A 25,123-nucleotide genomic window follows, 5' to 3' on the forward strand; every position below is an offset into this window, starting at 1 on the left:
ACCAAAATGGATTTATTCTCTATCCCCCAAATGAGCAAGAGATGCAGTTCTCATGCATCTATCAGAAATTAAGAAGAGAAAATTAGGTTAACAAATAAATGAAAAGCTAATGACACAGAAGTAGCAAAGATGAAAGGGAATAAATTCAGGGTAGAGGGCAATTCTATAATTTAACAAAATATTAACAATTTTTAAACATTCACTATTAAATAAAATACTAGACTAATAGCAGTGGTTAATAGCTAAGGGGTTGGGAATGGTGGTAAAGTCAAGCAGCTCTCAATCCTGTTATATTTAATTTTTTAAGCAAGAGAATATATTTCTTTTACTCCAGTAATTCAAAAATAACTATTTTTTAAAACTTAATCAGCTTTAAATTTTGAATTTTAAATTGAAAAATTAGAAACAAACACATGATTAACAATAGGAAATTGGTTAAAAGAGCTAAACATCCACTTATTTGAGGAACTAGTATTTGAGCTTTAAAAAGATTGTTGCAGTCCTGGTGTGGTGGCTCACACCTGTAATCCCAGCACTTTGGGAGGCCAAGGCGGGCAGATTGCCTGAACTCAGGAGTTTGCAACCAGCCTGGGCAACACGGTGAAACCCTGTCTCTACTAAAATACAAAAAAAATTAGCTGGGCGTGGTGATGCACGTCTGTAGTCCCAGCTACTCGGGAGGCTGCGACAGGAAAATTGCTTGAACCAGGAAAGTGGAGGCTGCACTAAGCCGAGATCATGCCACTGCACTCCAGCCTGGGTGACAGAGCGAGACTCTATCACAAAGAAAAAAAAATCTGGAGACAGCAAATGCTGGAGAGGATGTGGAGAAATAGGAACACTTTTATGCTGCTGGTGAGAGTGTAAATTAGTTCAACCATTGTGGAAGACGGTGTGGCAATTCCTCAAGGACCTAGAAATAGAAATTCCATTTGACCCAGCAATCCCATTACTGGGTATATATCCAATGGACTATAAATCGTTCTACCGTAAGGACACATGCACACGAATGTTCATTGCAGCACTGTTTACAATAGCAAAGACCTGGAACCAACCCAAATGCCCATTGATGATAGACTGGACTGGGAAAATGTGGCACATATACACCATGGAATATTATGCAGCAATCAAAAATGATGAGTTCTTGCCCTTTGTAGGGACATGGATGAACCTGGAGAACATCATTCTCAGCAAACTGACACAAGAACAGAAAATGAATGTGAGTGAGCATGTTCTCACTCACAGGTGGGTGTTGAACAATGAGAACACATGGACTCAGGGAGGGGAGCACTACACACTGGGGTCTGTTGGGGAATAGGGGAGGGACAGTGGGTGGGGGGAGTTGGGGAGAGATAGCATGGAGAGAAATGCCAGATATAGGTGAAGGGGAGGAAGGCAGCAACTCACACTGCCACGTGTGTACCTATGCAACTATCTTACATGTTCTTCACATGTACCCCAAAACCTAAAATGCAAAAATAAATTAATTAATTAATAAAATAAAAAAAGAATATCTAAACTAAATGAAGATTGAAAGCAGACCAGTAAGAGGGTGACACAAATTACAGATGTGAGATCATTGGACCTTGGCACGAAATTTGATAAAGGAGACATAATTTTTTTTAAAAAAAAAAGGTGATTGTAAAAGAATATTTAATGACATGAATCACATGGAAAGTCAACACTGGTAAGAAAAAAAGGTGAACAAACAGCAGGCTTAAGAACATGAAAAGGTTATTTACAACATCATTAAGGGAAAAAAATTGACAAAACTATTACTACATTATTGGTTTTGTTTAAAAGACAATCCCTCTGTCTATATATTTTTAAATCTGAAAAGTTACATACCAAAGTGTTAATAGTAATTGAATAGAAAGAGAGATTCCAATTAATTTTTTCCTTTTTATCTATTGGTACTTCCCAATTTTTCTATAATAAACATGTCTTGGCTTTTTAATTAAAGCGACACTTTGAATTACAAAAACTAAAATATACTTCAACATCCTCTTCCAAAAAAGAAGCAAAACAAGTAGGGAAGACAAGTAGAACTTTTTAAGGATGCCAATAATACCTCTATTTATTTGTTGCTGCCCCAAAGGAAAACTAGAGAAATGAGAGATGACCACCTGTAGATAAAAGAAATGAGAAGCTAAAGTAAAGGGAGGCAGTAAGAAAGAAAGACTTTAATCAAGTCCAAACTGAGCAATGGCTTATGGGGCAGTGCTGAAAATGAGTGATGACAGGCTGATCTGCAAGCGTGAGAGATAAAGGAGGAAGAAAGGCCAGTTAGAGTCAGAGTAACTGAGAATGACGCTATTTACACATAGTGAAGGTATGAGTCAAGGGGTTAAGGAACGTAGAACAGGTCTGAGGTTCCTCTCTTGCAGAAGAGAATACCTGTTTCTAAAGGTGATGCTGACATATTAGTTGCTATTTTATTTTTGTTTGCTATTTTTGTAAAATGACCAGTGTATAGGAATGACAAACTCCAAAATAACAAGCTACTCAGAACAACAGCGCACCGAAGTTAATTTCTGAGGTTTTGCAATAAAAATCTAACCTGAGCAAATCCTGATTCTGAAAAATGGGTAACAGAGTAAACCAATGCTTTGCATTAGCTATACAAAGCAGGCAGTGGTTTTTTTTGACAGGAATTATCTTATTGTACAGAGGTGTGACAAACAGACACAGAATTCCTGTCTTTCGACTTCCCTTTGCCTACTATCAAGCTTTATTAGCTAGCAGCGGTGGCTCACGCCTGAAATCCCAGCACTTTGACAGGTGAATCACTTGAGGCCAGGAGTTTGAGACCAGCCTGGGCCAACATGGTGAAACCTTGTCACTACTTAAAAAAAAAAAAGAAAAGCTTTATTCAAGCCATATATGCCTTCATTACTTTTATTTCCTACTCTTCTGCCCAACTAGCCCATCTAGTTTAAGTCACATCCTATACAGACTTTTCTCACCATCACCTCACTGCTTTCTGTGACTTCAACTGTTTCAATTCACTTTGGCATTCTGTCCTACAACCTTTCAAAACATCATTTAGACATGCCATTTTCATTGTCTTCTGCTCTAGGATCTAAGCTCCTGGAGGGTAGATGGGGTTTTAGCCTTGTTTTGTTTGTCCCGTCACTACAATGCAGTAGAAAACAAATGAATTTTGGAGTCAGATATCAGCATTGTTCAAATTACAAGTTATAAACTGGTAGTGAATGCAAAAAAAAAGTCTTACTGTGAAGTGATTGTTATCTATTTAAATGCAACGAAACAGAAAAAATTTAAAATACTATAGTACACTGCAAGCAGAAGTGTTTTATAAACTTTGAGATATATTCACACATACGCATGTACAAATACATATGTTCAGACACACATACTGGTTGGGTAAAACATTTCTTATCATGTGAAGTTGCTAATAAAGACCATGGTTTCCATATCCACTCTGTGATGTATAAATTTACACTAGACAAAAGTCAGTCATGTCCTTTAACACTCCCATGGACCTCTCTACAAGAAAAGCTTCTACTCACAGCTTCTGCAAAAGAAGCGGCCCCAAGGGACTATATTTTATGCCATAATACATCATGGAGGCCAAAGCTGACTGGAGCAGAGTTAGTTAAGCAACTGGCCAAATGACAATACATGTTCCAGTGACCTATTAAGTAGGGTCAAAATAGCTGAGCCAATATGATCCCTCTCTCTCAAGGAATTAAACTGGGCAGCTAAACTGTGTCACTCACTTTGGCTTTCTGGCCTACATTCTTTCAAACACAGGATGGAAGCTGAGAGAGTGACTTGAGGGCAGGACAGGGCTGTGTTAGGTAGCCTCAAGTGTAAGTTACAAGAACTCAGAGGCCGAGCACGGTGGCTCACGCCTGGCATCCCAGCACTCTGAGGCCAAGGCAGGTGAATCTTGAGCTCAGGAGTTCAAGACCAGCCTGACCAACATGGCAAAACCCTGTCTCTATTAAAAATACAAAAATTAGCCTGGCACGGTGGTGTGAGCCTGTAATACCAGCTCCTCAGGAGGCTGAGGCAGAAGAATCGCTTGAACCTGGGAGGCGGAGGTTGCAGTGAGCCGAAATCACACCATTGCACTCCAGCCTGGGCAACAGAATAAGACTCTGTCCCAAAAGACAAACAAAAAAGACAAAAAGAACTCAGAAATCCTGAGTATGCAGGACCTTTCACGAAAAAGGCAAGCATAGTAAAAACAAAAATACGCCAATTCATGAGAAGAGATGAGAGCCCACAGGCAGAGTTGCAGTCACATTATTGGCTGAGCACCTGAGAGAAATATAGTTCCTGCCCTTCCAGCATCCTAGGCACATGTATCCTTTTCTTTAGGTCACTTCAGAGGCTATTCCAAGTAGTCTCAAGACCCTAACTAGCAGCCATATTTAACATCCTAGCCTCTCAGTTGACTTGATACAAAGTAAAGAATTTGTGCTTACCCTCTGGTATTGTCACAAGGACTACATAAACTGTATTTGAGATTACCTAGCACAATCCTGGGATACAGTAAGTCTCCTGCAAATATTTGGTCAGTAATTTAACTACATGTAAACAAATCAATACTGTGATGATCCATGGCTGTTTCCAGAGCAACAACTATCCTGCAAGTCAGCCACTGCACTGCCTGCTCATCCAGAGACTTTGGACCCATGTGGGTATAAGGGCTTCCCGTTGCTTAGCGGGGCATACAACAATCAAACTCCTTTGTACTCCACTACCAGAAGCAGGATTTCTAACCATGCGAAGTGGAAATTGCTCCATTTTTGTGTTCTTACAGTTGGATAAGCTTATTTCCTACAAAGAGGGAAATAATCTGCAATTTTTTTTACTGTCAATAATGTTTCTCTCTGTAGAAGTTGTCCACTGACTATATAGTCCTTATCTCTCCAAAATAATAGAAATATAGATAATAAACATCCCAATAATCTTAAGACATTAGGGTACAGATTAATAATCTAGAAAATCAACAGGCTATATGTGTTCCAGATAAATCCACAAAATTTGTGTACAAACTTAAGGATTAATTCCACATTTAAAGATTCAATAGTAATTCTGAAGGTGACAATACTCTCTAACCATCATGGAGACCAACCACTGCGTAGATTTGACCTTGAGAAATAGCTCCATCTTTGGACTGAGGAAAGAGACCTCACAAGAGGATAAATTAAGGTCAACAGGGCAAATACAAGAATCTCATAGATAAGTCTGCAATCCAAAGCCAGTATGAGAAAGCCTTTCCACACAATTATTCAGAACTCCTCAACATCCCTGAGCCTTTTCTTCTATCTAATTATACTATATTCCTAAAGAATATTATTCTTGAATGTATCCCTTCCACCTCCCCAAAAGAATTATTTAGTTAAGAATAAGTCCATAATTTAATTTGATTTCACAGTAAGCAATAACTTGGGGTCATCAGAGTATATGATACATTTAAAAGTACAAGACTGACAAAATCATCACATGAGTGTAGGTAAGAAAAGAGGCCCAAGGATGAGCCCAGGGACCCTCCAACATTTAGAGAACAGAGGAATGAGGAAAATTCCACAAAAGAGATCAAGACATTCCAGCTACACTGGCCCTATCACAACTCCTCTTACCCATCATCACCCCAAAGGGTCTGTGCACATGACATTTTCTCTGCCTGGGACTCTTCTATCCTGCCACTTCCTAACTGTGTCTCATCACCTATCTGGACCCTCCAGATGATAGCTCATGTCACCTCCTCTGACACCTCTCTGCTGACTGCACCTTGCCCAGACAGGTGCTCTTCTCTAGCAGATCTTACAGCAGCACCAATAAGTCCTTCACAGCTTTACCACAGTAGTAATTATGCATTTATTTATGGGATGATTTGATATCTGACACCTGTCTCACCATTCAGGGTGTCTATGAAGACATGAATGCAAGGTGGAGTCTGTTCTTGCTCTATCCCCAGGGCCTGCCACAGAACTTCATGGGAGACAGGCCCTTGATGAAGACAATGAATACATTGATCTCTCTCACTGATTTTCTACTCAATAAAATAAGACCTTCTCTGTCTGAACCCTCTTAGATGTTTGTAGTTGAAACATCTGCTTTTGTAGTTATGGCCATAAAAATTAACTAACCCTGTTTTCATCTCCTCCTTCTTTCTTGGAGCACCTGTTATTTCTGATCTCCACCTACCCTAGGGTAACTGGTGTACATACACCCACATCCCAACACTTCATTGTTCTCTCAGAAGAATCACATAAATACTGGCAGATCTACCACTCGGTTGCCCTTTAATTACTCAGCTCCAACTAGAGTAGTTTTTTCCTGAATCTCTGTCTATATTTTTAGGGGTTATAGAAAGTTCCAACACTGCAATAATGCAGATAAAGAAATACTTTTTGAAGTGATATTGACAACATGGAAACTGTACTCAATACAAAAAAAACCTACACTAAAGTGCTCCTACTATTTGGAAATAAAGTCAAGAAAAAAAAAATACCTCCAACTAAAACTGAAAAAATAAAATGAAAATTTTACATTTATACATGTATGCATTTTTCTACAGAGAAAACCTATGGCTTATAATTTGTATTAGATTCTTAAAGCATGTATAACACTCCCAAAAAACATGGCTGAATGCATATCCGTCCTACATATTAATGCAGAGTTAAAACACTGTAGATCATGTGTAGATATGAAATGATTTATAAGACACATAGTTCAGAAAAGAAGCTATACATTTAAATAATCTGTTTATTTACATAAATATGGGTAATCTATATTGTTTCCTTAAATGCATATATGTGGATTTTCAGAAGAGTATTACCAAATTGAGTGCAGCATTATCTATGGAGAAGGGGAGAGAGATTGGGATTGCACGAATAACCAAGAGACTTCAGTCTTATCTGAAATGTCCCAATTCTTTTTTTTTAGAGATGGGGGTCTCACTATGTTGCCCAGGCTGGTGTCAAACTCCTGGGCTCAAGAGATCCTCGTGCCTAAGCCTTGCAAAGTTCTGGGATTACAGGTGGGACCCACTGCACCTGGTCCAAAATGTCTGAACTATTCTCTACATGAAGGACATATTATATATTGTTTATATAAGTTAACTTTCAGAAATGTTAGGAGAATACCACAATCTAATTATACAGAAAGAGCAAGACCACATAGAGCCCAGTCTCTGGCCCAAGCTAAGTAGTCCCCAATCTTTACCTCTCAGCTAGAGCAGTAATTCTAATTAGGGTCTTAGTCCATTTTTGGGTGCTTACAACAGAATACCTGCAATTGGGTAATTTATTTTAAAAAGGAATTTCTTTCCTATAGTTATGGAAGCTAAAAAGTTCCAGGCGGAGGGGCTACATTTGGTGAGAGCCTTCTTGCCGGTGGGGACACTCTGAAGAGTCCTTAAGTGGTATAGGGTATAATATGTCAAGGAGTCTGACCATACTGAAGTGCTACCTCAGGGCACCTCTTCCTATAAAGCCACCTGTTCCCCTCCCATGATAACGCTAATGAGTTAGCCCATAATCTATGGCTGTTAATCCATTCATGCAGGCAGAGCCCTCATGATCTAATCACTTCTTAAAGGCTCCACCTCTCAATATTGCTACAATAGGAATTAAATTTCCATGTGAGTTGTGGAGGGGACAAATATCCAAACAGTGGGTCTCAGGGCTAGGCACATGGGCCTCTATTTCTGTTTACAAAGACCAACTTTGTCTCCCAGAAGACCCACAGGCCAACTTAAAAGTGTGGACTCGTATGTGCCTGCAGTTCTGTTTATACTACGATTGCTAAATGTGAGCCAGCCATAAAAAATGAAAATAATTTTCCATGTTTTATACGCACAAAAAACGATATGGTAAAAGGCTTTAATCACCATCTAAAGTAAAAAATTATCTTATGAGACTGCTGTTGCCAAGCTGTAAATAAAAAATTATATAACTGCAGAAATCGCTATTTTAAGCAACAAGTCACAAAAAAACTGAAAATTCAGACAAATGTGAAAATTTAGGGAAAAGAGTAAGTTTAAATAAATTAAGCATTTCTGCAAACAGAATGACATTCAGGTTTACTACATTTGTTGAGCTCTGATTTTTACTAGAAAATAGTATGTCTTTCACAATAAGCACAGTATAAAATCTAAAATAAGTCCCATCACATCAAACTCTAAGACGCCAAAGTATCTGCTGTATTGTCAATGAAATGAAATGGTATTTACAATAAAATTCCTGCTTTTCAAATCTTCCTTTCTCATCCTGCAACTCCAGAAAGTCTCACACAGGTACTCTGTGTGCCTTAAGAGCTGAGCTCAGAACCAGAGACTGAGGTCTGAATTCTAGATCACCCATTGCACTGTTAGCCACACTAAGCACACAGCTGAATAATTTAATTAAAATGCTTTAATTAAAAAGTCAAACCATTTCTGACTACAAAGTTCAAAATTTTTGAGCAAACATTCCAAATGACTTAAGATTACTAATAAAGCCACATGTCAGCAAGTACAAAAGAAGAGTGCAGTAGAGGATCTCTCTATTAGGTGCTGAACAAAGAACACCCTTTTCAAAGGAATCTGGCATTTCAGGGTGATAGAAATTACACAAACACACCGTACAGCAAATAAATGGGGTCATGGCACAGCTGGCAAGTATGGCTTTGGTTCCATCACTGAACTTAACAAACACTGGTGTTGCAACAGTCATTTCTTAGTACATGCATAGTACATGATCTTGGAAAGATGGAGGGGTAGTTATGATGAAAAGCAAAAACTCCAATCAAAATCTATTTTAAAGAAAAGACGATAAATACTTCCAGGTCCTTCTAATGAATGAACACTTGGGGAAACCTGAAGTTCAGCTGATTATATACCTGGCATTAACTGTAACAAGTACATATTGTTCCATCCCTGACTAATACAATCAATATTTTTCTTCAAACCCACATGCTTTTCCCAGAGATCCAAGAACTGCTGGTTTAATGTTTGTGCTGCTGTTTTGGGTGAGGCACTGGGTGATCTACCTGTGTGCAGCAGGTTTTTTGTCTCTGAGCAGAGTTCCAGGTAATCTCCAGAGGTCAAAACTGAGTTTTCAAAGTCACTGAGGTTTCAAAACCTCAAATCCCTTCCACATATGACCAACCCAAACTGGGAACTATAACCATTAACATTATTTCAGGACAAGGGGAATATTACCACTGACCCCATAGAAATACAAACAATCATCAGAATATATTATGAACACCTCTATACAAAGTCTCAGGATACAAAATCAAAATGTGATTTAGTGTGTAAAAATCACTAGCATTCCTACACACCAACAGTCAAGCCAAGAGCCAAATCAGGAACAAACTGCCATTCACATTTTTTGCCACAAAAAAATAAGATACCTAGGAGTATAACTAATTAGGGAGGTGAAAGATCTCTACAAAAAGAAGTACAAAACACTGCACAAAGAAATAGAGGTGACATAAACAAACAAACAGATATTCCATGTTGATGGATAGGAAGAATTAATATCATTCAAATGGCCATACTGTCCAAAGCAATTCATAGATTCAATGCTATTCCTATTAAACTACCATTGAGACTCTTCACAAACTGGAAAAACTATTTTAAAATCTGTATGGAACCAAAAAAGAGCCCAAATAACAAAGACAACCCTAAACAAAAATAACAAAGCAGGAAGCATCGCCCTAACCAACTTTAAACTGTACTACAGGGGTACAGTAACCAAACAGCATGATACTGGTATAAAACCAGACACACAGACCAATGGAACAGAATAGAGAGCCCAGAAATAAGGCTGCACACCTACAACTATCTGAGCTTCTACAAACCTGACAAAAACACACAATGGTGAAAGGATTCCCTATAAATGATGCTGGGGTAACTGGCTAGCCATATGCAGAAGACTGAAACTGGACCCCTTCCTTACACCATATACAAAAATCAACTCAAGTTGGATTAAAGACTTAAATGTAAAACCCGAAACTATAAAAACCCTGGAAAACAACATAGGTAATACCATTCAGAACATAGGCACAGACAAAGATTTAATGATGAAGACACTAAAAGCAATGGCAACAAAATAAAAAATGAACACATGGGATCTAATTAAAATAAAGAGCTACTGCACAACAAAAGAAACTATCAACAGACAACCTACAATATGGGAGAAAATGTTTGCAAACTATGCATCTGAGAAAGATCTAATATCCAGTATTTTTAAGAAACTTAAACAAATTTACAAGAAAAAAACAACCCCATTAAAAGGTAGGCAAAGGACATGAACAAACACTTTTCAAAAGAAGACATACATGCAGTCAACAATTGTGAAAAAAAAGCTCATTGGAGGAATGCAAATCAAAACCACAATGAGATACCATCTCACACCAGTCAGAATTGCTATTACTAAAAAGTAAAAAAAATAACAGATGCTGGTGAGGTTGTTGAGAAAAAGGAATGCTTATATACTGTTAGTTGGAGTCTAAATTAGTTCAACCATTGGGGAAGACAGCGTGATAATTCCTCAAAGTCCTAAAGACAGAAATATTGTTCAACCCAGCAATCTCATTACTAGGTATATAGCCAAGGAATGTAAGTCGTTTTATTATAAAGACACATACGCATATATATGTCTTTATACATATGGCAGCACAATTCACAATAGCAAAGACATGGAATTAACCTAAATGCCCATCAGTGATTGACGAGATTTTTAAAAATGTGGTACATATACACCATGGAATACTATGCAGTCATACAAAAGAATAAGATCATTTCCTTTGCAGGGACATGGATGAAGCTGGAGGCCATTATCCTCAGCAAACTAAGGCAAGAACAGAAAACCAAAAGCCACATGTTCTCACCTATAAGTGGGAGCTAAATGATAAGAACACATGAACACAAAGAGGGGAAGAACACACACTAGGTTCTCTCCCTGCCTACTGGAGGGTGAAGATGGCAGGGAGAGAATCAGGAAAAACAACTAATGGGTACTAGGCTTAATACCTGGATGACAAAATAATCTGTACAACAAACTACTATGACACAAGTTTACATATGTAACGAATATGCACACGTACCCTTGAACTTAAAATAAGATTAAAAAAACAATTATTTCAAATACATTTAGGTTCCCTAAGGTCTGATGCTCAACACAAAGTTATATTCCCTAGAGTGAAGAAATCCTGTACTCCAATTAAGAATAGATATACTTTGAAAATCAAGTGAATGAAGAGTAAGCCTTAATTCCCCATCTCTTCAGATTCAAGAACCCAGGTCAGTTAAATAAATGACTATCATTCATTTTCCATTGAGGCCCAATTAAATAAATCCCTCTTACACAGTTCTAATTCTCCTTTACTCCAAAATGACAACACTACAGTTAAACCTGTCCCAACACCATAAATGGGGAACCGCCTATCACCTTTACGGCTGAACACTGCCTTACCCGGCATGGTCCAGTGAAACCGAAGGAGACATAAACAAACATGCTCAGATAAATTACACCACAGACTGAAGACTTAAAGATCTTATGTAACAACCATAAATTATTGCAAATTGCTGCACTTCAAAAGTATTCAGCATACTGAATGCTTTTTATAGTCAACTGATAAGGACAGTTTCACCATCCCAGGAGGCAGGCAGGTGTTTGCAATAAAGATAAGAGACTTTTTAGAAAACAAAACAATCAACAGTGCTAATGAACATACACACTCACTCCCTTACTCCTTAGCAGAAAGTGAAGGTATAAGCAAAATTGAGACCTAACCCACTGCCAGAAAACCCTTTGTCCTATTCTCTTTCTAGGATTAAAACTTGACTTTTAAGAGTTTTGTGTTAAAATGTTATACACAAAATTAGACAGGGGCTACCCTACTATTTTGATTACTAAAAGTTAAGTATGGAAGAATTTATATATATATATATAAATATAAAATGCTAGGTTTAACATATTAATTACATTAGGTTTAATATTTAAACCTAGTATAATATATATATTAAATCTAGAATTTAATATATCTATAATTAATATAATATAATATACATTTAATATATATATTAAACCTAGTATTTAATATACATATAATACCAGGTTTAACATACATACATATTATACTAGGTATTAAAATACATAATATGTAGTATACTAGATATTTATATATAGACCTCCAACTTTATATGTATACACACATATATATAATATATTTAAGTTGAATATATATATTAAAGTTGAAAGTCTTCTGAGACCTACCCTAAAGGCTGCAGCTTCACTACCAAGAGAGGTCAGATAGAGAAATGGAGGTGCCAATCACTTATGAGAAACATCCTGACATCATTAAAAATTCACAACGCCTTCTCTCTTTAGGGTCCTAAATGCAACTTGAAAATTTAGTAGCAGTTAAACTTCTAAAAAGGTAATGGTTGCTTTCTGGTGTTAAAATACCTACTTTCCTAACAGCCAGAGCTGTTCATATCTTTTTGGTGGACAGAAAATCCACATGAGAAGGACAGAAGAGAAGGTCAGGGATAGTGGTTACCTCTGGGGAGGTAGGGAGGAGAAAAGAACTGGAAAGGAAGGAGGGATTCTCTGAAATTGTCTTAAAAAATAAAAAATGAAGCAAATATGTTAAAATAACATTTGTTCAATCTGAGTGATAGGTACACAGAAGTTGATTACCTTTATTTTATTTTTTAATGTCTCTACAGGTTTAAAGCAGTTTATAACAAAAACAATTAAGGTAAAATATAAGTGAAGAGAAGACATAAAAGGCACAAAGAAAGTGCAAGCTGGCACCTAAGCAATGCTAAGTGGCGAAGTCCAATCATGCTACTTTCATTAAATGTAATTGCCAAGCAATACAATAAATACACACAAGCCTCCTGGGAACACTCAACTCCAAGATAACATACACTAAAGTCAGAACTCATTTTATAGTTTAACATTTTATTACAAGATAGTTCTATGATATCAATATTGTTTACAAAAGACACATCATTTATTTTTTGCCAAAATAAGGCACGTCCACAAAGTTGAACTGAAGGATATGCGCTATTATTTAATTGTAGGTGCATTTGTTCAACTATATAAAAGCCAAACTGCAGGAGGCATAAATATGGCAGCCTGTTTCTTGGGCTAAAGCTAAGTGGGATCCGGGTGTAACTGACATAAAATCCACATTTCTTTTTAGCATTCTTTCAGAGACCAACAGCAGGATTTAGGCCTGTGCTAACAAATGCAGCTGCTGCCACAAAGAGAAAACAAAAAATCCACAGCCTTCTTTCTTCTTCTGGATCCTCTACCAAATGGTCCCTACCAACAACTGAAGGAACTGAATGACAGCCATTAAAAGCTGACATGGCCTCAGTGGACCTTGTCACCAGTTTTTCCACCTATCTGTTTTGGGATACACTTATCATGAGATCACTAGATTAGGGTATAAGGCTGCTAACACACCAATTCTACCTATGGTTAGCTTTTACCTCCTAACCACATGCAAAAATTTTTGAAATATCACAGAAGTTACTCTCTTTTCTAATTATTAGAACATCTGGTCACACTGAGCCCCTGCACTCACCTGGTTTGAGCTAAGCAGTAGCTGTTCAATTTATGTAAGGCCTGTTCACCACACCTCCCACCACTCCCTATCACCTACATATACCAGCATCACATATTCATTCTACTTGCCCTGCCACTGTGGGTACTTTAATTTTTGGCATAATACTAAGGGTGCAATACCTCAGAGACACAGGAAGTAAATTGATTCCCTGAGATCAAAATTAGGAGGTGGGAAAGAAGACAGGGAGAAAGCACTTGGTGTACAGAATTTTGAATTCCAATACAGGTTAGAAGAGGCAAAGTAGAGTTTGAAGCAGAAGTTGCCTCCCACCGTTTACATACACACATTCTCATAGGCCTGGCTATACAGCACCAACATCAACAACTCCTTTTCTTACACTGGTGGTTCCCTAAATACATGAGATTTCCTGATTCTGAACACCTCTGTCATCTCTGTCTGATATTGCCTAAAGACTCATGGAGGTGTACTGGCTTGTTTTTGATGCAAAGCTCCCCTCAACCAACCCAGCCATGGGAATTCCTTTCTACTTGCTAATTCATCAGATACTTGCAAATGCTGTGCCCAAACTCTTATCAAGTAAACTAAGTATCACACTGTGACATTTTGTAAGCCAGGAGGAAAAAAATATATAGTTAAAAAGTAAAAGCCGTTTGAGGCAGAGAGGAGAAATTACTCATCAACACAAAATTAAGTGTCAGAGACAGGCACCCAAAAAAGGCACAGAGGGAGATAGAACAGAATACCATTCATTAATCAGCTTTAAGAATATATAAACATTTCTATATCAAATTAAATTTCCAGAGGAAGGGCCAGATGCGGTGGTTCATGCCTTTAATCCCAGCACTTTGGGAGGCTGAGGCGGGTGGCTCACTTGAGAAAAGGAGTTTGAGATAAGCCTGGCCAACATGGTGAAACCCAATCTCTACTAAAAATACAAAAATTAGCTGGATGTGGTGGCACATGCCTACTATAGTCCCAGCTACTCAGGAGGCTGAGGCAGGAGAATCACGTGAACCTGGGAGAATGCAGTGAGCCAAGATAGTGACACTGTACTCCAGCCCAGGCAACAGTAAGACCCCATCCCCCCGCCAAATAAAGAAATGTCCAAGGAAGAACTGTAACTAGCTCTCTATTATGCACAGATACATATACAGATACATACATACATGTATACATACATACATACATACACAAACACACAAACATATATATGTATATAGCCATAATTATGATAAAGTTCAGGTTATATTATTACCACTATAAATACACTATATTTAACAAAAAGAGAGACCTCATAGAGCTTCCAGAGTTCACAGTCCATCAGTCTCAAAGCACTTTATCAAACTTCATTTTCCTGATCAGAAATGTCAAAGTTCACGTTCTCATTAGTGCCAGCTGAGTTTCAAGAAACATTTCAATCTAGAGTTACAGGATCACTGGCAGAAAAGAACAAAAGCCAAATCCACACATAATTTCCACAACTTGGTTTTTTCCTACCACAGACAGAAAAGAAGGTAAACACTCACTGCAGAGAGCTGGCTCCATGTGGATCTCAATGGCTTATGGTGAATCACAATTTTTTCATCTGACTTCTGTTCTTTGGGCTCTGACTCTTCATCAGAATCAATGTCGAGTGCCTTTTCCTTGTAGTTCTGATACAGGACAGCATTTTCTGCAAGAAAACAAGGCCTATGTGTCACTAATTGTTCTCAATCATTATGCAACTTGTTCTAAACAAACGTCATATGTACCCAATGTTTGGCCTCCAATTTTATAAACAACAAAGAGACAAACAGACTTAGTCCCTGAAGAATAATTACAGAAAAGTGATTTTCTTATTCACATAGCTCTTTCTCAAACTTTACTGCAGGGGATGGGGAGGGACCCATACAGAGAATGCCAAGAGAAGCAAAGTTTCCATGTTTCTGTCCACTATCCATGAAGGACAGTCAGTCCTATTAAATCACTGTAATACAGGTTAAATTAGATCCTACCTTTTCTTTAAGGTCCATCACCATTCATTTATCTACGTAACAAACATTTATTGTATATCTATGATATGCCAGGGGCGGACAGTAAAATGGAAAACAAAAGAAAGACAACTCTCATGCCCTCATCCACCTCTCATGGGCTAACAGTTGAATAAGAAAAGCTGTCAAATTCACTCATGAAACAATTCATTCAACTGTTACTTAGAAAACACCTACTAGGAACCAGCAACAGTTTAGTGCCTGGAATATAATAAAAGACAAAAAATAAAAATCTCAATCTTCATGAGCTGCTATTAAAGCATGAGAACTGCAATAAATAAGCAAATAACTTTGATCGAATTTTTGATGGCGGTTAAGTATCGTGAAGAAAAATGAAACAGGGAAGTGGGGTAGAAAGTGCTGGGACAAGGGCCTGTAGATTTTAAGTAGGGTAGTTTAGTAAGGCCTCACTGGGTGACAACTAAAGACATAAAAGAGGTGAGAAAGTGAGCCACCTATATCAAAACTACAAAGAAAAGGCCCTTGACATTGACTCTGATGAAAAATTGGTGCCCAAAGAGCATCTTATCAGGGGTCACAGCAAGTACAAAGTCCCCGAGCATAAGTCTACTTGGTATGTTTGTATGTACCAGGAGCAGCAAGAACTGCATGGCTGGAGTACCAAGAAAATAGGGGGAAAGTACAAATGATGGGAGTTGAAGCTGGGCGTGATGGCTCACACCTGTAATCTCAGCACTTTGGGAAGCTGAGGCGGGCAGATTGCTTAAGTCAGGAGTTTAAGACCAGCCTGGGCAACATAGTGAAACCCTGTCTCTGTCAAAAATACAATAAATTAGCTGGGTGTGGTGGCGCACCCCTGTGCTCCCAGTTCTCAGGAGGCTGAGGCAGAAGAATCGCTTAAACCTGGGAGGCAGAGGTTGCAGTGAGCCGAGATCATGCCACTGTACTCCAGACTGGACTCTGTCTCAAAAAAAAAAAAAAAAGATGGGAGTTGAGGGTGAGCAGAAGGCTAATCAAGTAGGGCTGTGCCTCAGTGCCACTGAAAGGACTTTGATTTTTACTCAAAATATGATGGCAAGTCACTATAGGTTTGAGGTCACAATGATCTCACACGAATACATGCCTACAAACTGAAGGATTTATATACAGGTGCGAACAGACTGTCAGTAGGGTGTGATCTAGTCTGGCAGTTGGGTATTTTGTCAATGAGGCAATTCTAAGATCTGAAAGCTGAGAAGCTACAGAGCTATAGGAAAAGCACACACAAAAGCTCTAACAGGGACATAAGAGGAAACATAATACAGTCATGCACTGCATAACATTGTTTTGATCAATGGCAAACCAAACCACATCCACAATGGTGGTCCCATATATTATAAAGGAGCTAAAAAATTCCTATCACCTATCCATCTTAACGTTGTAGTGTACCACATTACTCTCACATCTATGGTAATGCTGGTATAAACAACCTATTGCACTGCCAATCATATAAAAGAATAGCACAGAGAATTACATACAGTTCATACTTGAAAATCAGCTATGTTACTGGTTTATGTATTTACTATACTACACTTTTTTATCATTATTTTAGCATGTACTCCTACTTTAAAAAAAAAAGTTAACTGTGAAATAGCCTCAGGCAGGTATTCCAGAAGGAGACATTCTTATCATGGGAGATGACAGCTCATGCATGTTATTGTCCCTGAAGACCTTCTTGTGGGACAAGATGTTGAGATGGGAGACAGTGATACTGATGATTCTGACTCTGTGCAGGCCTAGGCTAATGCATGTGTTTAGTTTCAACTAAAAAATTTAAAAAGCAAAAATAAAAATTTTTTACAATAGGAAAAAGCTTATGGAATAGGTATGTAAAGAAATAAAATATTTCTGTACAGCTGTACAGTGTGTTTGTGTTATAAGCCATGTTAAAACCAAAGAGTTTAAAACTTTTTAAAAATTTAGAATTTTACAAAATAAGCTACAGTAAGCTAAACTTAATTTATTATTGAAAAAAAGTTTTATAAATTTAACATAGCTTAAGTCTACAGTATTAAAAGTCTACACTAGTGTAGAGTAATGTTCTAGGTAGGCCTTCGCATTCACTCACCACTCACTCACTGACTCACCCAGAGCAACTTTCAGTACTGCAAGTTTCATTCAAGGTAGGAGGCCTATAGGAAAGTAACTTTTTTTTTTTCGAGACGGAGTTTCGCTCATTACCCAGGCTGGAGTGCAATGGCATGATCCGCCTCCTGGGTTCAGGCAATTCTCCTGCCTCAGCCTCCCAAGTAGCTGGGACTACAGGCACGTGCCACCATGCTCAGCTAATTTTTTGTATTTTTAGTAGAGATGGGGTTTCATTATGTTGACCAGGATGGTCTCAATCTCTTGACCTCGTGATCCACCCGCCTCAGCCTCCCAAAGTGCTGGGATTACAGGTGTGCCACCGCGCCTGGCCGAAAGTACCATTTTTAATTTTTTATATTGTATTTTTACTGTACTTTTTCTATGTTTAGATACACAAATACCATTGTGTTACAAATGCCTAAAGTATTCAGTACCGTAACATGCTGTACAGGTTTGTTGCCTAGAAGCAATTGGCTCTACCAAATATCCTATGCTATACCATCTGGTTTGTGTAAGTACACTCTATGATGTTTGCACAACAACAAATTTGCCCAAGGATGTATTTCTCAGAATGTATCCTCATCATTAAGTGATACATGGCTGTATCTTAAAAGAACTAGGAAAAGTCAATGTGGCTAAAGCTTAGGTACATCTAGTGGCCACAGGGTATAAGGTGAGTTTAGAGAGATCAACCAGACCATCCAAATCGAGTATTTGTAGGCAATACTAAAAACTGGATTTTACCCTAAGTACAAAAGGACTGAGTTTCTGTCATGATTTCATGTCTTTCCTGAACACAATGGAACTCCAAGAAAAGGAAATATTTGTGTAGATTAGAGAGCAACATTGACTACCTAGGAGACTAAGATGTTACCGGGGTAGTCAATCAAAGATGGTGGAGATTTGCGCCATATAACATAGAACAGACTGGTGAAAGACTGGATATGGGGGCAGAGAGATGGAGCTGTTAAGGATGTTTCCTAGGTCTGCAAGTCACACAACCAGAAAGTAGGAAATGGGAAAACCAGAAGACATTCAGGTTTGATGGGGAAGATGATGAGTTTGGTTTGGGATGTTTTGAGTTTGAATTGCCTTTTCCATCTGCCAAGACAAGCAAACATCTGCCTCTTTTCTCATCAACCATAGATTGTTCTGTACATTCTATGACTAAAGTAACACTGGAGTCTATGCAAGACTTTACTGATCTCTGTCATGCCATGCAAACTAGATGATGAGGGTAAAAACTGAGTCTCCAGTAGTCTTTACTCAGTGGTTGGCACAAAGTATATGCATAATATTGTTGATAGATTTCTCATTCATTTTCACAACAACGTGAGCAACAGTATCATTAACCTCATTTCACACATGAGGTGGCTCAATGAGGGCCCAGTGATATTAAGGGTTTTTCTCAGTATCACTCAACTGATGAATAGGAGCAGCAGGACAGGAACCTAGGTCTGCCTGGCTCCAATATCACAGATTCCCACCATTTGGCCATATTATTTCCTGAGTTATATTCTTGTTAATCATTAACTGTAAGAATCCTGCACTCCTCATACACATATATGTGAAAAAAATTCTAGGTCATTATATTTGAGAAGAAATGAGAGGATAAACAGAAACAGCTCCTATAAAAGGAAACAAAATACAACTAGTTATAATGAAGTCTACTCTCTAACTTAAAAAAATCTAAAAAGTTTAAACTCTCTTAGGCAAAGTTCACAAAAATAAATACCAAATTCCAGGGGATGTAAAGCAGCATCTCCTTAGGTAAATATTAGGTAGATGCTGTTCACTTCACAGTCAGAGTGCTACAAGAAGCAGTAAACTAGACTAAGAACCAGATCAGTGTCCTACTTCTGGCTGTGTAACTAGGTATGACAGGAAACAAGTCACCAAACCTCTCAGATTTTCTGGTTTCCTCAATTATAAAATTAGGGAGATGAACTTATTCCAACCAGCTAAATACTATATCTGGGTTTCCTAAGATTGGTGCGGTGAATGAATTTTTATAGATGAGTCATTTTTAAATGCTCCAATGGGAAACTCAGCTTGGTAAAAAATTATATAGGGAATTATTTGACAATCACCAAAGACTACATATTTTATAACTCTGGGTGGTTGTATATTTGCTTGGCTTATAGAGAGACATTCCTTTCTTCATTATTCTTTGAAGATTAGAAAATCTTCACACTTCAAAACATGGCAAAAACTAACTACCCTCACTGTCACCATGATCCTCCAGCCCAACAAGTGCTACAGCTGGGACTGCTCCCTTCATGTTCTTCCAGTTGGCTGACACTTGACCCATCTATTTACAGAAAGTCCAATAATCTGATTAGGGTTTGAACACCTGGTTGAAGCTGCTGCTGTTTTTGAGATCTTTAACAAAAATACTATATGGGTTGCAAATTCTTTAGAATATGTTTCTGTCAGCTAGGAGAGTTAGATTTCCCCCACAGTTGAAACTTAATACAGAACCAGGAAGTCAGAAATGATAATAAAATGTGGAAATATGGGCAGAATATTAAGTCAAAGGAAATGTGACCTAAAGAAATATGACCTCAGATCTAAATGCCAAACTCAGAATTTTTAACTAAAAAGCTAAAGCTTGTTCTTGTTTTTTCTCTGTTTCCTTGAGGGACATGGGGTTGGAGCCAAGGCAGAGAAGAATTAAAAATCTCAGGACATTGACTGAAAAAGTTATCAGCCTATAAAAAATGCCATTAACTATATTCACCATTAGTACTACTAGATAAAAATTTAGCTTGGTGAGAAGGTTTGGACTGTATAATTTGGGAAGAAGTTGGACATTCTCATCTTAAGTATTTTTGTTACTGCAGTTGAATTTCCACTTATAATTGGTATTCCACATTGAAACAGCAATAAAAGTTTGGAAAATTAAATGCTTACCTTCCCCATCAAATGTTCCTTGTCCTTTCAGCATTTTTTTCTAAGAGACAAGAAGAGTAAAAAGAAAAAAAAAAAAAAAAGAAAAAGAAAACTGTATGAATAACCAAATAGAAAATACAGCTATTTTATTTTGTTATTACATTAATTAGATTTCCAAGGGCACACAGCAGCTGAGTCCTGGAGCAGTTCACTCAGTTGATCAGTGCAATTCATTGAAATAGTGAAATAAAATGTTCAAGATCCCTCACACCCTGTCAAAACAGATTGAGAATCCTCAAATGACTAGCAGGTCAGTTCATTTTACTACTTGTGATTCACCATCACTGTTAAATTGAACTTTGTTATACTTGCAGAGTTGGAAAAAAACACTTAAAATGTTATGTAATTTTTTTCTTTAAGACCATAGGCTCTAAAATAAAACAGGCTTGCTTGTATATTACATATGTGACATTTATATAGTCTAGTTCCAGTGTTCTGATTAATCAAGAAAATAGGTGGCTGCCAAAAAGATTTCTGCCCTATTGCTGAGCTCTGTCTTGTTTCTGTGGACGGCAGCACGCACTCCAAAATTTCCCTCTTAAGTTTTCCTATTTCTTTGTCATACTTGGCAATATTTTGGTAAGTGCAGCTAACGGGACAATATAGGTGACCAATACCACACAGTGTCACCCTAACCTGACGTTTTCAGCTACCAACTTGTTAATGCACTCAAGGATGAATGAGCCTACAACGGGACTAACATACAACCAAAGGCCTGGTGACAAAAACAAGCAAGCAAAGGGATAACAAAATATATGTGTTTTTTATGATCCTGGCAATTGATTTTAAGACTCGCATTTTACCTGAATGACTTCAAGTGTGTAATAACCACTCAAAAAACAATTCAGTAAGTAAAAGCAGAAAATAACAGGCTCAAACAGGAATCAGTATTTTTCTGAATCAGCTGTGATAACAGCTACCATTGGCTGAAACCTCTAAGCAAACACTAGACAACTTGAGGCAGTCCAGTGCAGTTCTAAGCATGCTCCTCCCCCTTTCAGCTATCTCTTTTATGGTCAAGACTCAGCCAATAATCTGCCATAAATATTTCCTTTTTGTCCCCCCAATTTTGCCTGAGCTTAGAAAGTTAAAAGTGATGAATTTCACTTCTTCCCACAGAGTTGCATTAAACTCTGCTGTGCCTGCCAGCATCAAAGTGGCCAAGAAAGAGCTGGATGTGCACTAGTAATCAACAGCAAAACACAGAATTATAAGGGAATGACTTCTGGTTTCCTCTATGCTCCCCCTCCCCACCCCCAACATATCTACTTTTCGTTTAGTGAATGGCATCCCACACTCCTGCCCACTTTTACCTTTATCCTTCCCAGACTCGAAAACTTCTCCTTGTCTTCCATTACTGCTTTCAGAACAGGCTGGGACATTCTGTTCTTCTTCTTCGAGCTGGTAGGACTGTCAAAATCAAAGCCACTGACCACTGCCCTGCGATAAGACGTGGACCGCAAGCCTCTCCGCAGAGACCCTGGGCTATCCACGTCGTTATCGACCTCACTCTCCTCCCCTGCGTGACCCAGGGGTCCTCCTAGGCCCTCCACCATGCTGCGCACCTTAAGCAGCCTCTTGTGGGGCTCCACATTCTGACTGTTGGATTTACTGAGTTTAATTTCTGAAGCCAGACTCTTCGGAATGATCTGCTGCTTCCCCACCTTGAGAGCGGCGGGGCTGTTTGTACTCAAAACCACGGAAGGATTCTCGGGGAGCTCGTTCTCCTGGGAGGGCAGCCTTTGGAGGGGGAGTTTATGTTCCGAAGAACTTTTCTGGGGCGCAGGAGAGAGCCCCCTTTCGGGATCCTTAGCCTTCTGGCCACACTGCGAACCCGAGCCAGGAGAGTCGTTATTAGCGGCAAGGCCATTTGCAGTGGGCGAAGGCACCGGGCTGGCAGTCAACCCAGTCGGGTCCTCCTCGGGGGTGCAGGGGACGGGCGCGTTAGGAGTCCGCGGGGGGCGCAGCCCCGGCGGCGGCGCAGGGGAGGTCACCACGCCGTTTGCTGGGGACTTCGGGGAGCCGCCCGGCACCGCTTTAGGGGCCTGGGGTGACTTGGGTCGTCGAAGTCGAGGAGAGGCAGCCCTGTACTCCGGGGAGGCCATCCCACCATTGGCCACCGCTCTCTGCTGGGTGCCCAGAAGCAGGGGACTCCTGCGCACCGTCCTGCTGTCCGAAGCGGTGGGCACCTGGGCGGGAATCTGCGCTGCGGGGAGCGTCCCTCGGTCCTCCACTGGGAAATCCGTGATCAGCAACCCGTTGGGGCTCTGATAGGACTGGGGCCTCGGCTTGCTCCGGCCCAGCAGCTGGGGCTGAGGGATCGACCGCCTCCGCCACAAAGGCGTTATGCTGTTGCTAGAAAAATCCACCTCGCTCTCGCGGTCCATAGCCGGGCCTCGAGGTCAGCCCCGGGAGGAGCAACGCCAAGTTAGTCTTGCCTAAAGAGGAAAAAAGTTACGGTACTGTGCCTCCCGACAGCCCGGCACGCCTGGCAGACTCGTGCGCTTCGAATCCGGCGGTCCCCCTGCTGGAGCGCAGGACTCCACTGCACCGCACTTTAACCCGCCCTTTCTCGGGCAAAAACTGCACCACAGCGGTGCGCGTTCCCGGTCAGAAATCTGGGCTGCGGCCCAGGAGAATTAATCCAATCACCTTCGCGTCCCTCCCGCCCCAAAAGACCACCCGCACCAAACGAGCCCGCCACCAATTCACTGGGTGCAAGCCGAGGCACAAGAAACTTGGGACGAGTTCAGCTTTCTCGCGACCGCGGGACGCTCCCTTCTGTCGCCATCCAGCCGCCCGCCCTCATCGTGGGTACCCTCGTGTTCCAGGTGCTCGGCTCCCAGGCAAATTTACCTTCTGGGGCTTGCAATGTCCGGGGCCAAGGAGCACCCACTGCCCCGTGGGTGGCCCGGGTCCGGGACCTAAGTGCGGCCGCGAGAGTTCGGGAGAGCTCTGCCGCCGACGACGGCGCCGGCCCCGCCCCCACGCCTGACTACGCCCCCACACTTGGCCCCGCCCCCGCTTCGGCCCCGCCCAGATCCGCCTCAGTGGCAGCCAAGACAAGCTGTCTTCCCGCCCCCGCGTGCCTACGGTCGGCCCCAGTCTCCCAGGGAAACAAACTAGCGCACCTGAGCTGGGTTCTGAGCTCCAGCGTTTGCGGCTAGAAGTTGCGGACTGGTGGTGGCGGCGGCGCGGGAGTGCAGGCGCGCGGGGTCGTTGCTGGGGGACACAACTTGAGAACAAGCTATGGAGCCCTGCCGAAAAGGAGTTTACGAAGCCCTGAACCCTAGAGTTCCCGTGTTAAAACCGAGAACGCGGCGGAGCAGAATTTGTGAGATGCGTGGGCAGCAGTGCGGAGCTCAAACGCAGAGTCACGCCCTTTCAGCATTCAGGTGGTCTTATCTGATGGGCTGCTCCACTGCTGAAAATACATTATAATATAAACAGAGTGATGTGCTTGTTTGTGCCTAAAGTCTTTCCGTAGGAAAGACGCCTAGTAGCTGTGAGGAGGGAAACTGGGTGGCTAGGAAACTGGAATGAGGGAGAGTTTTCATATAATTATTTTTGGTACTTGTATGCTTTGAATCTTGAAAACTATCTATGAAAAATAAACTCAATTTACACGACAAGAAAAATATTGGTTTCCAGCAGTACATAGAATAAAACTCAAAATCCTTGGCTTACAAGACACTGGACTACTTACTGCCCTACCTCTTCAGCCTAGTTTTTCCGCTATCACTTTCTCCCTTATGATTTATTCGGCCACATTCAAAGTTTGACAGCCTCAGGAACCTTCTCTCTCGTTCCTTCTTGACCGTCTGACTTGTCACTGCCTCAGAAAGGCCTTCTCTGTCCCCTCATTTATACCATTGCCCCTGTTGTTTTCCCAGCTACTTCTGCACTTACCAAATTTTGTATATATACATATATTTTTTTATGTGTTTATGTTTATTTTCTGTTTTGTCGTTACACTAATTTGCATGAGGGCAGAGGTCGTGTTTTTTTTTTTCTTATTTCAGGCACATGGTGGGTACTTAATATTTGTTTAATGGGTGAGAGTGAATGAATGACAGGAATGAAGTGAAAACAGTGGCCATTCCTTCCAACGTGCTTGGTTGCCAAATAGCAGAAAGATGGCTATGTCTTGGCCAGGCTCCTGCTGTGTGACAATAATAAGGCAAACTTGAGAAGACAAAGAATTTTAGAACATAATAGCTGTATAATTGATTCTATTAGCAAGACATATGGGCCCTTCTCCAAGTTCTCTTTCAGCATTCATGCATTCAGCAGGGATGTAGTGAGAATCCACTGTGTGCAAGTTGTGCTGCCTGTTTTTGCCCTAGATTGAATGCAATGGCCAAAAATATTAAGACATGATCTCTGAGTGGTGAGATGAAAGATAATGTGTTTCATGTTTCTTTATATTTTTCTGTGCTTACAAAATATACTGTACAATGAAGATATATTACTTTGAT

The 25,123-nt window shown here is 40.0% G+C and overlaps 1 protein-coding gene across 2 annotated transcripts in view; it reads right to left on the bottom strand.

Annotated features, from left to right (window-relative positions):
• Positions 1 to 23,614, bottom strand: part of ARHGEF26 (Rho guanine nucleotide exchange factor 26) — a 137,493-nt gene extending 113,879 nt beyond the window's left edge. Inside the window, exons 1-4 of one of the 2 annotated variants that reach the window (XM_002759476.6) lie at positions 23,502 to 23,614; positions 21,959 to 23,083; positions 20,607 to 20,646; positions 15,102 to 15,247 (exon numbers count right to left, since the gene is read on the bottom strand). In XM_002759476.6, coding sequence (XP_002759522.3) covers positions 15,102 to 15,247; positions 20,607 to 20,646; positions 21,959 to 23,032 — 1,260 coding nt within the window. In that variant the 5' untranslated portion in view covers positions 23,033 to 23,083; positions 23,502 to 23,614. Of the gene's footprint in view, positions 1 to 15,101; positions 15,248 to 20,606; positions 20,647 to 21,958 lie in introns of both variants that reach the window. The other variant, XM_017965740.4, reaches the window with a different exon arrangement.
• Between the last annotated feature and the right edge of the window lie 1,509 nt (positions 23,615 to 25,123).

Source organism: Callithrix jacchus, chromosome 17 (assembly GCF_049354715.1).
Source record: "Callithrix jacchus isolate 240 chromosome 17, calJac240_pri, whole genome shotgun sequence".
NCBI lineage: Eukaryota > Metazoa > Chordata > Mammalia > Primates > Cebidae > Callithrix > Callithrix jacchus.